This window comes from Eutrigla gurnardus (genome assembly GCF_963514095.1).
Source record: "Eutrigla gurnardus genome assembly, chromosome: 12".
NCBI classification, from domain to species: Eukaryota; Metazoa; Chordata; class Actinopteri; order Perciformes; family Triglidae; genus Eutrigla; species Eutrigla gurnardus.
The window spans coordinates 28380275-28398408 of NC_139926.1; the positions used below are offsets into that span (position 1 = coordinate 28380275).

An 18134-nucleotide genomic window follows, 5' to 3' on the forward strand; every position below is an offset into this window, starting at 1 on the left:
TGAAGATTTAAAGAAACCACGTGATTAATGACACTTCCTCTAACAGTCGGGCCTCGAAGCTCAGCGTTTTCATCAGAAACAGAGATGGCGGCTTCAAGGTAAGATCACATTAAATTATCTGACTTTGTGTTTTGGTTTGTTGTAACCCGTCAGCACCATGGTTCGGGTTTGGTGTATCCTATGAATTAAACTATGTAACTGGTGATTTGATGGATTTATTGTCTGTAGTCTAAACTCACTGAGGTGTGATTATACTTACAGGTTGAACTTTACTTGTTTTGTCTTTGTGTTTTTATAGTGGTCTTAAGTAAAAGTTGAACCTATATCCTCAGAGGGGAAACATCAGTTTGAATTCTGTTCACTTAATGAACAGAGAAGATACAAAGAGTGAGTGCATGACTGAAGCTTCAGTTTCCGTATTTAGAGTTTCACTTTGTTTCCTGTTGATGAAGCTTCAGTTATTGCTTCATCTGACAATCAGTTATTATAGACAGAGAAACATTGGGACATCAGTGATGTTTCACATGTCTGATATTTACAATCATCACAGTTTAAAGTCTTCTATAGACCCACAGTCATGATTTATAGCAGTCATGCTTTATCCTCTGTAGACCAGCAGACATGCTTTAGTCCTCTGTAGACCAGCAGACATGCTTTAGTCCTCTGTAGACCAGCAGACATGCTTTAGTCCTCTATAGACCAGCAGACAGTGGCTCATTGTGAGTACTACAGTAATCTGAGAACTGTGAAGAAAACGTATATAAATACTTCTCGTTGTAACAAATGTTGTGAAACCAAAGTGAAGCAATTAGAGCTGCAAACAGGAAACTAGACAGGAAGGACTTCTCTGGATCAGACTTCAACCCAATGTTCACAGAACAAATACAAAACTAATAACACAACAAACATGTCAGTATGTCATGTTTGGTTTAGTATAATAATCAGGTAATTTGATCCCTTAAATCCACATTTAAAATGCGTTCCAGTGAGTAAAAATGTATGAATATTGTTGTTGTCTTTTTAATATCAATACAATTTCTTTAGAAAATCAGCACATTATTCTTTTAGCTAGTTTTTTGAGTTAAATTTCTATTTCTGTTGTCTGAATCCAAGTAAATAATGAATGTTTTGATAAATGCTGACTTTGTATCAGCTCTGCGTTCTATCCTGACAAGATCAACCTAAAGTAGCCCATCACATTCGTCATTGATACATTTTGTGACAAAGTGGTTATAGCTATTATTAATGTCATATGTTCTGACTCTCACCACCAACACTGCTGGTTTTTAGTTAAATGGCAGAGAGATATTTTGTAATGTTTATGTTAATAATATGAAAGATATTTGTTGGAAGGAGAAGGACACCATGCAGACTAAAATCTCCCAGTATTAGAGGTGTGTTATCAGTGTTTACAGCTCTGTTGTTATGACAACGGATGTTTTACACTCTGAACCCTGATGACTGAAGGGTTTGTGAAGACACTGAGTGAGAAATGAAATGGCAGAAACACTAGATGAAAAGTCCACATTGACTTATTTGGATTTGTTGCTTTACAGAATCAATAATCTTCAGAGTTCCTCACAGCAGTCGCCACTGATTCAACCTCCACAGCGCAGCACGCTGCCGCAGGAGGCCGTGCAGATGCGCCTTAAGAGCTCCCAGTACTCTGGAGACCGCCTCAGTCAGTCGAAGTCCATGGTGCTGCAGGACCCAGACCTTCCTCCAAAGCCTGTGAGTAGACCACCAGGAAACTCCATCCTACAGGGTCCAGTTCAAGTCTGAACATGGTTTTCCTGTTTGCAGATCTCTCGTCATCGTAGGAATCAGTCGCAGCACAATGCCTTGGTTGCAGGAGGAGGAGCTATGGTTTTTGTACCCTTGGTGAGTCCTGAAGAGGTTTGTTCCGATGAGTTTAACGACCAGATGTGTAAAAACTTAACTCTCTTCTGAGTTTCAAGTGAATAAAGTCAGAATGCTGAAGTTAAAGTTAGAAATGTGACTTTCTATGAATGTTAAAAGATGGTCACAGTGTTTAAATAATGGCAGCAGGCTGCTACATGTAACGAGCAGTGGAATAAATGGAATGAACACGTGAGTACAGGATCAGAGCAGGCTAGCTCCACAGGATAAATATCCATGGTAACTTATTCCATAACAGCTTTCATGCTGCCGGATCACAGATGACTTCAGCAGGATGAAGGGAAACCCCTTTTCTAGGTTTTGTGCCCCCACTTCTGTTTTACTGAAGTGTTTTTTTTTATATTGTCTATTGTGTTAACACGTTCTCTTTTCTCTTCTGCATGTTAATAGTTTTAATTTTTGTGTTTTGTATTTAGTAAAGTTTTCCCTTCTGTGGTTGTATTTTAGTACGTTTTGATGCTTTCTGTTTGATGTTTATTCTTGTCAAGTTTTCTTTTTTTGGTTCTGTATTTAAGTAAAATGTTCTCTCTTCCTCATCACACATGATTTTCAAAGTTTTGTCTTTTCTTTTCTGTATTATTATAAAGTTTTCTCTCTCTGATGTGTATTTTAGGAAGGTTTTCTATTTCTGTGTCGTATTATTGAAAATGCACACATATTTATCATAGTGCAGAACATTCTAAATTGATTTAATCAAAAAGAAACATGAGAACAAAAATGTGTTGTGTGCGTGTGTGTGTCTCTCTCTGTCTGTCTCCAGGTGGAGCTGAAAGGTGAACACCTGAATGTTGCTAAAATCTCAGAGAGTGGAAAGAAACAAAGGAAGAACTGGACATCAATGTGGACCGAACTGACATCAGAGCAGCTGATATTATATAAAGAGAGACAAGAGACGAGTCTGGTAGAAAATATGTTATCTACTTTATACCTCCTTCATTTTGTGTGTCTCACATCCATCTCACGTCCACCGTCTCTGTGTCCAGAAACCAGGAAGTAAGACCGATGTGGTCCAGCTGTGTGGAGCTGTTATCGATTGGACAAAGGTGAAGTCAAGCAGGAAAAATGTTTTCCAGGTAACCAATACAAACCTGTCACATGGTCAAACACATCCTTTCTGTCTTCAACTCATCTTCAGTCGCTGGCTGACAGTCGTATGAAAACAATGACACAAACAGGGTTCATGTGTTTTTATATTTGTAGAGACAGAAACACAGTCTGACTTTGTTCGATATAAATCTCTGAGACTAGTTTAGAGGTTTACAAGTCAATGATTCACTCATTAATTGGGAGAAGATGAGAGAAATCACCACTTAACATTATATTCATTCCTATATATATATATATATATATATATATATATATATATATATATACACATTTACATTTAGGGCATTTAGCAGACGCTTTTGTCCAAAGCAACTTACAATAAGTACTTGTACAATAAGTAATTTGTAATTTGGCCCTCGTCTGAGTAAAGTAGTAGCTGTTCAGCAAACATACCATAAGAACAACAGTGCTATGATCAAAGTGCTACAGGTAAGAACATAGAGGTGAAGTTGACTCTGCCGTCCTGACAGAGTCACTGCCATCTTCCAGAAAAGGGCTGCATATATATATATATATATATATATATATACATCATGGGCGAGCGGTCATAATAAGCTATAAATGCAGTGCATGCCCAAGCCCTTCAATAAAAATAATTGAAAATATTAATCTGGCAGTGTGTTCAATCATACAATACCTTAGTTTTACTGTTTTGGTCTTAAATCCGTGCCTAATCTGTCCCGTTTTGCTTGCGAAAAGCTGGAAAGCTGACAGCTTGTTTCGCGCATGCGCACTGTGACACCGACTAGTACAGTTACTGCTAAAGGCCGTGTTTACTGTAGATGAGCGTTTTGAATGGCAAAAAAGCTGTCAGTGAAGCAGCTTATCTGCCAACGCGCATGCGCAAAAATGACTTGTTTGAATTGTTCAGCGGGAAACTGTCAGTGGTTCATTCATTGTGTAGCCTGGTCAAAATGACTGAAAATATTAATTATATTCAGGCTTTGCGTTCAGTGCCGTTTTCGCGGAGACCTTGAGGAAAAGAAAGCTATAATTTCAAGTGGACGGCCTACTCCTGAAGTAAATATCACAAAGACTGCAAAGAATTCCGTCCGTCACTTTCAAGCTAGCACGTATGAGAAACATAAATGGCTAGCTAGCCGACCCACCTCCCGTCAAACGATCCGGTCTGACAGCGACATATTGCCTGTTCATTCATGAAAACCATCTCGAAACACTCTCTGTCAAACAAGGTGGGGAATGAGAAATCTGCGGCGCTACTAGCCTAGTTCGTTTTAAAAACACACCGGCAGCAGCGCCTACTGATCTGAGACGTGTCAGTGAGTTACTGTAAATGCTGTGCGGAAAACCAGCTGTGGTCTGTGATTGAGGTGCAGACGGGTGAGTTTGGAGCTGACGAGAGGATCGCGCTGACGACCGCTTCGTTACATTTTTCTCATTGAAAAACTATACAACTGGCATTTAGATGATGTTCTCCATAAAAAAACAAGTGAAATACTGTAATAACAATTCGGTTTTAGTAATCAACCGCTTATAGTGATCAAATGTACTCTGGACCAACGTGATCACTACAAGCTGTTTCCACTAACCATATTATATTTTTTATTAAACAATATAATGCCCCCCCACGGGCGCGCATGGTATTGACACTTCAGCATGACCACAGTAAACGGTCACCGCTCGCCACTGATATATATATATATATATATATATACTAGGGGTGGGAATCTCCTCGCACCTCATGATTCAATTTGATTATGATTCGATTATGAACCGATTATCGATGCATCTCGATGCAACCATTTTTTTTGTGTACATTTCCATGCATGATGAAAAAAAATTAAATCCGAGTTTGTTAGTTACTTCCTACTTTTATGATAATCATTGAAGAAAACAACAGGTTAAATACCTTCTCTAATACTTTTTTAAAGAAAAGGCTTTTCTTTGTCACAAGTAGATATGACTTTCTATGAACACAAAGTCCTACTGTTCCAGGTGATGAGCATATCCCTGAGAGAATACAGTATACTGTATACTGAACTCTATACCAATACAAAGCTTTCAATGCAATAATCAATGCAGCTTGCATTTCAACACATCACAGCGTAGCGGCCCGTGGGATATTATCCTACGTTTCATACAGAGACGAACAAATTAGGAGTGAACAAACAACAAGGTTGCTGCCGTATTTCTGCCGAGACGGTGTTATGTTCAGTGTTCACGCAGCAGCTACGGTGTTAGTCTTGTTTAGCTTTGAGCGTGCCGAATGCCAAAACAAGCATTTTTAAAGTTATTTGCCTATCGTCTTAACAGACAGACTTAACAAACCATGACTTCAGACTTTTTACTAACAGTTGTTACGTCGGCATACTCTTTATCTCTTATTTAAATCATGTGATGTTTTGATCGCTACCGCTGCTGTGAATGCAGCTCTATGAGATTCACTGATCATAAATGTATGAACTCAGACAGGACGCTGTTTAGTTCCCCGGTGTGGCTGGGACGTCCACAACATGTACATACAGTAATACGTTGTTTACGGGCCATGAATGATGAAACATTATCGGTGTAAATGCAGCGGGTGCCGGTGGGATTTCTCTCTCGGCCGTGTCTCTGTTATGTGCAATGCCACAGACTGTCCGGGCGCGTATATTGTAAATGTCCCTGCCATGGGACTACTAAAGGATTCTCTTATTTTGTCTGTTTTTAGCTGTTACAAATACATTTTTCTCCCTCTGGGAATAAAGTGAAAGCTGATTTCATTCACTATTTTCTGTTCTAGATCACAACAAACACAGGCAGTGAGTACCTCCTCCAGGCTGACAGTTACTCCACCGCCACTAAATGGCACGACGCCATCAAAAATACCGTTGACTCTTCAGTAAGAACTCCACAGGTTTTAAACTGACTTTTACTCTGGATTTATACAGTGTCTTCACGATCTGTTAACATTGACATGGGAGCAGCTCAGAGGTAGTGTCCACTCCTGCGCTGCGTCCACTCATGTCTTTCTGTGAGACCATCTTGGATTTAAACTTGGGTGAACCTGATCTTCTTCACATTATTGATGAAATAAAAGGCTCCTTTTCTATTCAGACTAAACTTCCGCTGCGGAGATCAAACAGCACAGATAACCTGCTCAGACACAGCTCCCTACCTGGCTATGGCTCCGCCTCCCCCAGTGCCAAGCAGCACCACCAAGTCAACAGACGCTCCATCAGTGAGTACCTATGAGGACTGCTCATCGTAGTCTTCTCTCAATAAAATGTGATCGGTCATAATGAGAAATAATCATCAAAGTAAGAACTCAAAGATTTCAACTGTTCTCTAGCTGCTCAGGTACTCAGTACTCTACAGGTAATCTGTTCTCCTCAGGTACTCAGTACTCTACAGGTAATCTGGTCTCTACAGGTACTCTCGTCTCATTTCTAGTATATTTAAATAGTATTATATGTTCATATGATTTTTATGTTTATTAATCTTGTGTTCTCAGTAATGTGAAAACCTTTAATCTAAAGAGACAATTTGGATGGGACATCCCTCAGGAGTTGGTGGAGACCAAATACAGAGCTAAAAGAGAGGGAATAGTGTGTTTCCATTGATCAGCTGACTCCTGGGGTGCATGTATTCCAGAAAGCAGGTCTGACCCTGAACTCTGATCCTGAACCTAACCCTGAACTCTAAATCTGACCCTGAACTCTGAGTTGACCAACCTGCCTTGCCCTCCCTGTATCTCCTCTCCACTCCTGTACATACTGCCTGAGAAGCCTGACTCTGCCCCTCTAAGAACCAGAGACACATTAACATTCACCAGAATTGAAAAGCAGAATCAGAATTGTTTAATCCCAAAGGACGCCAAACCCAAATGGTAACTGACCTTAAAGTTCACTCACTTTCTGGATTCTGGAAAAGTCAGACTCCCCCCAATGATGATGATGATGATGATGGATGATGATGACATTGTTAGTTATTCTCTGCTGAATCTCGACTAGACAAAAACTCAGATGTTTCTGGTTTATTGTTTTTTTTTCTTCAGATGTTTTCAGCAGCTCAAAGCTGAAACACAGAAACTCAGACAGTTCAGACAAGAATGGAGTGAAGAACCGACTGAAGAAGTTCATCATCAGACGACCTTCAATGAAGACACTGCAGGAGAAAGGACTCATCAAAGGTTTGATGAGCCCTCTTCATCACACATAAAACATTTACATTTAGGGCATTTAGCAGATGCTTTTGTCCAAAGCGACTTACAATAAGTACATTTGTCAAAAGAAAGAAACCACAACGTATCATTGCCGATAAAGTAAGAGCTAAAAAATAGAAACAAGTGTTCGGTCCTCGTCTGAGTAAAGCAGTAGCTGTTCAGCAAACATACCTTAAGTAAAACAGTGCTATGATCAGAGTGCTATAGGTAAGAACACAGAAGTGCTTTTTCTTTTTTTTTGGGGGGGGGGGGGGGGGGTTGTTAGTGGGTCATGCTATGTAGAGTCGAGGTGAAGTCTGAACAGGAGAGTCTTGAGCCTTTTTCAGAAGATGGCAGTGACTCTGCTGTCCTGACATTAGTCGGGAGTTCGTTCCACCACTGAGGCGCCAGAACAGAGAAGAGTCTGGACTTTGCTGAGCGACATTTGTTTGATTTCAGCGATGGTGGTACCAGCCGGCCAGCCGAAGTAGAGGAGCGAAGTGCTCGCTTCGAGGCATGAGGTTTGACCAGTGTTTGAAGGTAGATGGGTGCCGTTCCATTGATGGCTCTGAAGGCCAGTGTCATCGTCTTGAATTGGATGCGTGCTGCAACAGGGAGCCAGTGGAGGTCACGGAGGAGGGGGGTCACATGGGAGAATTTGGGTAGATTGAAGATAAGGCGTGCTGCAGCGTTCTGGATACGCTGCAATGGTTTAATCGCAGAGGCCGGGAGTCCGGCCAGGAGAGAGTTGCAGTAGTCAAGGCGGGAGATGACCAGTGCTTGGACCAAGAGCTGCGTTGCATCCTTTGTGAGGAGGGTCCGAATCCTGCGGATGTTGTAGAGGGCAAATCTGCAGGATCGGGCCACAGCAGTGATGTTGGGGGTGCAGGATAGTTGGTCATCGAGGATTACACCCAGGTTCCTCGCAGTTGACGACGGAAATACTGTGATGCCCTCGACAGTGACCGACAGGTCCATGCGAGGGCAGTCTTTCCCTGGGATGAAGAGGAGTTCGGTTTTATTCAGGTTAAGCTTGAGGTGATGTGCAGTTGTCCAGACAGAGATGTCAGCCAGACAGTCCGAGATGCGAGTTGCAATGTGAGTGTCAGAGGACGGGGGAAAAGAGAGGAACAGCTGGGTGTCATCTGCGTAGCAATGGTAGGAGAATCCATGCGTTGTGATTACAGAGCCTAGTGATCCAGTGAACCGCTAACATCCTCTTCTTCATCACAAAGTAAACCTTCATCCTCCTCTTCGTCACACATTAAACCTCCATCCTCCTCCTCTTTATCACACATTAAACCTCTCACACATGGACATCACTCGCTGCAGTGTTTGTAATGTGAAATGCAAAGTCAACACATGTAGAACCCAGATTACGAACATTAGCCAACACCCAGCTACTGGCTGCACCTGAAACTCCTCACCACAACACTGTGTGCCCTGGGTGATGTTGGGACTTTGAAATTGTGTTGACTCTGGAAATTTTGAGCGTATTCTAGTCCTGCTCAGTGTGTTAAGTGTCCTGAGATGACTTCTGTTGTGATTTGACACTATAAATAAAATTGAATTGAATTGTGTGACATTTATTAGTATGTCTGAAACCTTAGTATGAAACCAGTCTCCAAGATACAGACATGATAAAAAGAAGGTGACAACAACACAGGTAAAGATTGATCAATTAATATGATAACGTCTGTCTCAGATCGGGTTTTTGGCTGCCATCTGTTGACTCTCTGTGAACGTGAAGGAACCACAATGCCCAGGTTCGTTCAGATCTGTGTGGACGCTGTTGAAAAGCGAGGTGCGTACAATGACATATTTGGTTTCTGTCTCTCATCTGCATCTGTCTGCTTTTTATTTATTATTAGTATTTTTTGGCCTATATTGTCTTTATTTTGTTATTGATTTCCATTGGGATTCGGAAAAACGTGACATTCTTAAGATGACTGTTTCTACAGATCAGAAAACTCTTGTTAAACGTTTTATTTCATATATTATTTTATCAACAGTGTGTTTTTTTCCCAGGTCTGGAGGTCGACGGGATCTACAGAGTTAGTGGAAATCTCGCGACAATCCAGAAGCTTCGCTTCATTGTCGATCAGGGTAAGTTCAACAGAAACACTTATTTTCTCTTTTCTGTTCCAGACATTTCCTACATTTCCTACAACTTTTCCTACATTTCATAAGCAAAGACCACACCTTAGACCCATTTTAAAGATGTATTACAGAAAAACATGATTGATGTGCAATGCTTGCATTACTTGTTGCTCATCCACTTTGCAAAATGCGTTTGGGGATGTTTCGGTGGGGAATCCACCATAGTGCCCAGGGTTAGGGGCGCTGAACAGGAGGAGTGAGTTAGGTGGGTATTATTGCAGAAGCACGGTTGAGGTGTGGTTCTCTTCCAGAAATTCTGCTAGGTAGCTTCAATTCACTAGTAAGGACCACACCTTCAAAAACTACTTTAAAGATGTATTACAGAATAACATGATTGATGTATGATGCTTGAATTGATTGTAGCTCACCTGCTTTGCTGGATGTTCCTAAAGGTTATTGCAGAATGTTTTTCTTTATTTAATTGCTTGCTTTTTTTTTGCTTTATCAACAAGTACTGATTAAAGTATTTGTACTCTGTCTGAATAAAAATCTGTGCATCTCTGTTTGTATAGGCTTCACATTGTGGTTCATATACACCTTCTTTCATTCATCTTTCTGTTCCCACAACAATATACAGAGAAAATGGGAAGTTCTAGGGTATATTTACGAATTGTGATTAATTCACAGCTACCCTGAGATTAATCTGATTCAAATGTTTAATTGTTTGACAGCCCTTATTAAAATTTAATGTGATCCTCTTTCCCTAGAGGAGGATCTGGATCTGGACCACAGTCAGTGGGAGGACATCCACGTTGTCACTGGGGCCCTCAAGATGTTTTTCCGGGAACTTCCTGAGCCACTTTTACCCTTCAGGTTCTTCCAGCCGTTTGTCGAGGCTGTCAGTGAGTCAAATAACTATAGAATGATTAATAATCCTCTTTGGGATTATTTACAGACCCTCCTGAAATGTCATCATATAAAATATCAAGCATCAAGTTTAAGTCTTGTGTTACCCATAAGTTATTTTTATACAACAATAATAAAATTGCACATTTCAAAACAAGACAAAAAGATGATTAGTAAAACAAAGATGTCACGGATACATAAGAAAAGATCAATGAATGAAGACTGTCTCAGGAAATGTTTTGGACCTATGAGCAGCTATTAATGTCTTACAAGTTGTCAGTTTGTTGTTCATGTTTTCTTTGAGCGCAGTGTAACATGTGGCTGGGGTTGTGGTGTGGTCACATCTCCTTGATAACATTAATAACGCTGGTGCCATGGCTGGAGGGGGTAGTAATAGCTATTAGTATAAAGTATGTCGGTTTTACACTTATTATAATTTCGTAGTCGTGCAGAACATAATACAGAAAACATCTTTAGTTTAGTGGGACATACAGAGACACATCAAGTGTATAACAGCAGAAGTTGGTATTATTACATCTATTTCCCAAAAGTAATATTTAGACGGTGACCAGGGGACCCAGGACAGAGCCAAGGGCCTGTACTACTCAGCGAGTTCAACATACCCAGGGTAGCTTTCAGTTATCCAGCTTCAGTAACCCTAACAAAGGCAATCAGCGGTCACGCGACGCTGGTTATCAACTCGTTAAGTCAACCAGGGTTTACCTGCCCAGCTATGAGCGCGTGCACATGAAAGAGGCGGCGTTTGCAGCATTTGACCAATCACAAACATGGATCAGTCTACGGCAGCGCAGCGGCGTATTTCACGTACGAGGAGCGAACCATAATCTTACAGAAATACGAAGAAGTTAAACATATAATGCAGGCAAAAAGCAACAGTTTCATCTGCCAAATGCAGGAAGGACAGCTGGCAAAAGCTCTCCGACTGTGTGAATTATAATAGTCGTATAATATGTCTGCCCCATCATAAGAGAACTAGTAAATGTGACTGATTAAACAGATGGGTTAAGTGCTCTGATAGCTCAGTGATAAAATTACCGCCCCATGTTTACCGAGGATCCCTGCAGCCGTCCCGGGTTTGAATCTGCCCTGCGGCCCTCTCTTACAGTTTTTCTTGATCGTTTACACACATTTTCTGAAAACATGCCTCATACACTTGTGGCTTGGTTCTCATGCCTTTTATCTCTGAGAACCAAGCCACAAGTGTATTTGTAGTGGGTGATATGAATGCTGATATATCAGATAAAAGCTCTTTGTTTGCAAACCATATGTTACAGTTCTGTGATGAACATAATCTAACCGTATCCACTCAAATGTTTTTGCCTGCAGACAGTTTCTCTTACATAAGTGAGGCCTGGCATACTACATCATGGCTTGACCATTGCATTAGCACTGCCGATGCACATGATATTATAAGAACTATAGAGATTGTCTATGAGGCACCTCTGATCATATTCCTTTTGTCATGACATTGGACTGTGATAGTCTCCCTGAGCTGACACAGCAGGGGAAAAATTCCTCTAATAACAAAATTGACTGGTCTAAACTCACAAATGAGGATAGGCTTTCATACTATGGAAACACTGATGTTCTCTTGAGTAGTCTCTGTCTGCCCAAAGATGCTGTCCTGTGCAATGATGTAAATTGTAACCTAAAATCTCATTGTGAGGATCTCTGTGCCTTGTATGATTGTATTGTGGGATCTGTATATGAGGCCAGCAGAACGTACTGTAACAACTCTGAGAGAAGACACACTATTAAGCCAGGGTGGAACAAACATGTGTCTCACCATCATGCAGAAGCCAAGAGTGCATGTAGGGCTTGGGTACAGGCAGGCAGACCAAGAGAAGGACCTGTTCTTGATTACAAAAAAGCCACTACTGCTAGATATAAATATGCAGTTCGTTATGTTAATAAAAATGAGCAAGAAATGAGAGCAGATTCCATGGCTGAAAAGCTCCTTGGTAACGATGTCACTGGGTTTTGGAAAGAGGTAAAAGCTATTAACAGGGACAATACATCATTACCTTGTACCATAGAGGGGGTTTCTGGTGGTGGCAACATAGCTGAACTGTGGAGGCAACACTACTCAGAGCTTTTTAAATTGTGTTAAAAGTGACCCCTACATCTTAGGCAAGATTTCCAGTGGTGATACTGTGCAAATCACAGTCAACGAAGTACTACAAGCTATTGCACAGTTAGCTGATAACAAGGCATGTGGGTCAGATAAAATTTCAGCAGAACATCTTAAATATGCTAGCCCAAGAGCAGCAATTCTTCTAGCTATTTGTTTTACTAGTTTTATGACCCATGGAGTGCTACCAGACTCTATGTTATCGGTAACTCTGGTCCCTGTCATTAAGAATAAAGCCGGCAAGGTGGGCAGCCTGGACAACTACCGACCAATTGCTTTAGCCAGTGTGTTGTCCAAAGTCTTGGAGAGCATATTATTAAATAGAGTGTCTGTTTATGTACACACCTCTGATAACCAGTTTGGATTTAAGGCTAAACATGGAACTGATTTATGTATTTATGCTTTAAAGGAAATTGCTGATAGATATAAAAGACAGAATTCTTCAGTTTTAATTGGTTTTATAGATGCATCTAAGGCATTTGATCGTATAAACCATCATAAATTGTTTTCAAAATTGAGTCAGAGGGGCGTGCCTGACAGTGTCCTAAGGATTTTGGTTTATTGGCATGCCAATCAGTGCATGCAAATAAAATGGGGGAATGTAGTCTCTGCTCCATTTGGGGTGAGTAACGGAGTCCGTCAGGGTGGGCTACTGTCACCTTGCCTGTTTAATGTTTATATGGATGATCTATCAGACCAGTTGAGAAGATGTAAAACAGGATGCGTGATAGGAAATACCATTGTTAATCATCTTATGTATGCGGATGATCTGGCAATCATTTCTCCCTCTAGTGCTGGGTTTCAGGAGCTGCTCAACATATGTTCAGAATATGGGGTAGAATTTAATGTTAGTTATAATGCCAAAAAGAGCTCTGTTATGATCTGTCGAACTAAAGGTGATAAGGAACTGGTGTTCCCATTATTTCATTTGTCAGGAAATGTGTTACCTTTTTGTCATACTGCTAAGTATTTGGGACACATCATCACTGATGATTTGTGTGATGATGAGGATATGTACAGGCAACGGCGTATTTTATATACACAAGCCAATGTGCTGAAACGTAAATTTTTCTGGTGTTCTAATGATGTTAAAATTAGTCTCTTCAGAGCATACTGTACCCCCCTTTACACTGCCCCCTTGTGGGTTAAGTTCAAAAAGGCAAGCATTCGCAAACTTCAGGTTGCCTATAACGATTGCCTACGAATTTTGATGGGAAAACCCAGGTGGTGCAGTGCAAGTGAGTTATTCTGTCAAGTGCGTGTAAATACTTTTCATGCTCTGTTGCGGAAATTGATGTACAAATTCATCTCTCGACTGAATGACACACAAAATATTGTATTAATGCTGTTGATCAATCCTGGACTCAGTGCTGTGAGATACCAGTCAGCCATGTGGAAACACTGGTATGACTGTCTCTTTTAAATTTGTAAATTCGTGTGTTTGTTTGTTTTTTAATGGACCTTGAGTCTAATAATAAAGTCTATCTATCTAGCTATACTCTCAGAACTCTACACACAAATCAAAAAAACACACACACAATGGGCAAAACCCCTCAATTCTCCTGCAAAATGAAACTTTACATTCAGAACAATGTTATTTCTTCTCAAAATGGTATTTTGTTGTCAAATGACACACACAAACCATCATATGAATAGACATTTATAAGAACCAGATGAACACTGATGTGCTCAAAGTAAAACACGATGAACACTTCTTCTCCATTTACCATAATGACTTAGGCCTTTTTTTGTTCAGTGTTACACTCACTACAGACAGTACATAAATAGTTGTAAAATATTTTAGAATATTGTTTTTATATATTTTATTTTTCCCACAAGAATACTGTAATGTATACAGTGTTCATCCAAACCAACACAAAGTTGCATATACAGTGGTCTACATACAAAACCAGAAGAAATTACTGTAAAACAACAACAACAACTATCCCGCATCCTCTCTTCTGTTTCGGTCTGGCCACAGCACCTCATCCACATCACAGGCAATGCAAGCGATGGCCAAACAGCAGGGGAAATATTGCCTAGCATGGCAAATCCATGCTAGGCTCCTCCTCGTACTCTCACTCCTCTGGCTCTGCCTCTGTTGCCAATGTTGGCATCCATTGCTCCAAAACAGAAGAGATCACCTGTTGCACTTTTATGCTAATGCTCTGATTGCAAATTGTAAAACTGTGTTGCAGGTGTTTGCCCATGTGATGAGTCAGTGTGCATAGTAGGGACATTAACTTTAGAATTTTGAATGGCAGTGTGTTCCTTGTGAAAACAAGAGATTTTCTTCATGAAAATTGTGCCAAATGCAGAGAATTGTGTGTAGTGTTTTGAAAAAAGTGTGTTTTAAAACTGCAATTTGAGTGTAAAGCAGGAATTGTGCTTGCAGTTTAGCAGAGTTAGTTCAGGGTGTTGGTGCATGAGTTACATGTTGTGGTCATTGTGTCTCAAGTACCAGTATTTGTGTGTAAACAATTGAGAAAAACTGTAAAGCATGTCGTCGCTCTCTCTAGTCCCCTTAACTCTCACGCTGTCCTCCCGCAATAAAAAGCCAAAAAATATCAGCTGCAATGATATTCCTTCAGCTGCAATCCCGGCGGTGTAAAACGGACTTTGGAGCAAATCAAATAAATATAAAACATAATTCATAGTGGTCAGTAGGCTGTACGCTGACACAGAAAAGTCTTTCCCTCCGATAAGAATCTGTATCTCTCATATAAAACATCGTCAGGGACAAAAAAAAGGGTTTTTGCCAGTCTCTGTACACTCTATAGTTCTCCTACGAGACCTGATCCACGAACCACCAAGCTTCTTTTTTTTATATCCGCCCCCCCAGACAGCTGATTGGTCAGTCGGCGGTGTGTTTCTCCACGTTGATCTCTTATCAGGAACATAACCTGCTCCGGAGCAGGTTAGCTCCACAGCGTAAGTTACCATGGCGATCTACCCCGGTGAGAAGTGAACCAGCGTCGTAGGACGGAAAACCCAGGGTTAAGGCTTAAGTTACCTCGCTAAGCACAAATCCTGCTTCCTAGTACAGGCCCCTGATCCACATCACTGTCATATGTTAATAACATATTTAAGATTGATCCTAACATGCTTCACAAAACAGTTTTAACAAAGTTAGCAAACAAATGACAATAAACAACAACAATAAAACATTTAATAACAATTTCATAAAACATTGGATCGCTGAGCAAGATGGTCGCCTATCTGGATGAGTTGCAATAAACCAAGACAACTATCACCAAATTAGAGTTTTGAATCAGCAATTCTAATAATAGAGACCAGCAGCGAACCTACAGCTCATTGGTCTGAGCTTGAAGAGGGTAAACCTTCAGTGTGTGAGATGTGAAATTGTTTGAGGACCAGGAGGGGGATTTCTGGAAATACTTCCAGCTGAGGAGTAGCATAAGGTCTGTTTTTGGAGTACTGTTGAGGAGTGGCTGCACAGGAAGGCTAAAGGACTGTAAATATATCACTTTATTGATTTTTTAAAATGTTGCAGGCTAGCAATAGTGAGAAAATGAAACACTTTGTTTTCAAAATAAATCACTTACGACTGAATAACTTGATGAGGATAATTATGTACATTAATTAATAACAGGATGTACAGTCCCTCTCTTCAGCTGACTTTTAACGTTTGGTAAATTGATGCAGCTGGTTATTCATGAAAAGCGCATCAAGTAATCCTTGCATGAAGTCATTAATGTATGCTGATTCATCGATCAACGTTGTATGTAAGAAGCTCTACCTTCAGAGTCTTGGTAAAAGCTGTGAGGAATCCGATTCCACATACTACTAATTAACGTATTAAAATACATTTTAAGCGACATGTTAAACATGTTCAGTTACATCAATATGAACATATTAAACCAGTGCTGCTGCCTTTTCTCTAAACAGAGATTAAAGAATCCAAACCCAAAGTCCAGGCCGTGAAGAAACTGATCCAGGAACTACCCAAACCCAACCAGGACACCATGAAGTTGCTCTTCAGCCACCTGCACAGGTATGCCTAAATACACCTGAAGTTCTCAACGTGTCGGGTCGGGTCGGCCCGACAAACCCGACGGGACCCGCGGGTTCTGGCTGGGTTCGGGTCGAAAATATAAGCAAGTGACTCGGGTTGGTGAAAAGTAAACTTGCCGCAGGTGAATTCACCGTCGCTGGGAAAATCCCAGGTCGGGCGGCGCGCCGGGTTCGGGCAGATAATTCATGTTGATGTGTCGGGTTACATCGGGTCCGGGCTTTAAAAGCCATGGACCGGGTCGGGTTGTAATTTTCAGGCCCGTTGAGAACTCTAACCTGAAGCACAGTGTAATGACACCTGGAGACTCAGTGAGAGGACCACGTCAACCAGCTGAAATCAGATTGATGAAATGTCACATTTTCAGTGGAATTTTCAGTTGGTTGTTGTAAATGTATATAGTATGTATACATACATACAGTAGTCATAGTCTTAATTAACATGCTTCCACTCAGTTATTGTTCATTCTGTTTTTCAGAGTTCTGGCCTTTTCCAAGCAGAACCTCATGTCCACTCAGGGCATCGGCATCGTGTTTGGACCAACGCTGATGTGGCCTGAGCTGGACGCAGGAAATATGGCAGTTAACATGGTCTACCAGAACCAGATTGTGGAGTTTATCCTTATTGAGAGCCAAGAAATCTTCAACCTGAACAGGAAATAAAGCATCCTCAGGTGGACCCGATCATCTGATGGACTCACATTTAATCAAAGCTGTAAATAACTGAATTCTTTCAGAAATATGACTGTTTTGACAGACAACACAAGCTTGACTGTATACAATAAATAGAGGTTTCTGATCAGAACAATTTAATTACCACAAACAGATCAATAATTCTTTTGGATGGAAATCTTTTTAGAAATCCATGTTTCAGTCTTTTGTTATTTAGTTTCAAAACAATCAGAAAAAAACAACAAGAATGGAAATGTTTTTTCTGTTTTTGAAAACAATAAAACTCACTCAAGCCAAGTGCAATTAACCATTTCTGGTGTTTATTCACAATTAAGCAAACAATTCTGCAGTTAACAAACAAAGCACAGCTCTCGTCTTCGGAGCAAAACACACAGCAGAGCAGAGGTGGGTAGTAACGCGCTACATTTACTCCGTTACATTTACTTGAGTAACTTTTTGGAAAAATTGTACTTCTATGAGTAGTTTCAAAGCAGCATACTTTTTACTTTTACTTAAGTAAATTTGTGAAGAAGGAGCGGTACTTTTACTCCGTTACATTGGGCTGATTCTGCTCGCTACTTTTTTTTTTTATCGATCCGTCTGCTGCATGGTCTGTTTTGTTTATGTGGGGACCAGAGCAATGATTTAAGGTCGGGACTTCCCAGAGGCTCTGTGACTATCACATGACTGCATCTCACCAATCAAATGTAGCCACTAGCGACATCTAACTCCGTTTCACCAATCAGGCAGAGCCTAAGCCATCACATGACCGCACACACATTCCCCGCGGCAAACAGGCGGAAAAGAGCGCAGAAACAAAATGATGGAGATGGCATGCAATTCCGAAGAAGCCGAAGAGGAGGAGGCACAACACCCCTGGCCCCACATAAAAGAAATGTTCACACTCCAGGCAAAAAAAAAAAACAGCTACATTATGCGTTGCCATTTGTGTCTCCCGAAACAAATGGAGTTATTTATTTATTATTGTTTATTATAAACTGTTTCAGTTGTCTAAGGGAATTCTCCGTGCATTATTTGACATTATTTGACCTGATTAATAAAGGAGGTTACTCTGCAGTTACTCTGTACTTGAGTAGTTTT

The 18134-nt window shown here is 40.7% G+C and overlaps 1 protein-coding gene across 3 annotated transcripts; it reads left to right on the top strand.

The window, feature by feature from the left end:
* Window positions 1-26: 26 nt before the first annotated feature.
* arhgap15 (Rho GTPase activating protein 15) lies at window positions 27-17340 on the top strand. Of its 3 annotated transcripts, none has more exons than XM_084023571.1 (13): window positions 27-98; window positions 1557-1731; window positions 1804-1881; window positions 2681-2821; window positions 2904-2993; window positions 5771-5884; window positions 6085-6208; window positions 7025-7159; window positions 8877-8975; window positions 9200-9277; window positions 10039-10173; window positions 16239-16344; window positions 16841-17340. In XM_084023571.1, the coding sequence occupies exons 1-13, from the start codon at window positions 28-30 to the stop codon at window positions 17022-17024; spliced, it is 1530 nt and encodes a 509-aa protein (XP_083879697.1). In that variant the 5' UTR covers window position 27; the 3' UTR covers window positions 17025-17340. The 3 variants fall into 3 exon arrangements, with proteins under 3 accessions (XP_083879697.1, XP_083879698.1, XP_083879699.1); XM_084023572.1 differs by having other exon boundaries at window positions 5771-5869; XM_084023573.1 differs by lacking the exon at window positions 1804-1881.
* The last annotated feature ends 794 nt before the right edge of the window (window positions 17341-18134 follow it).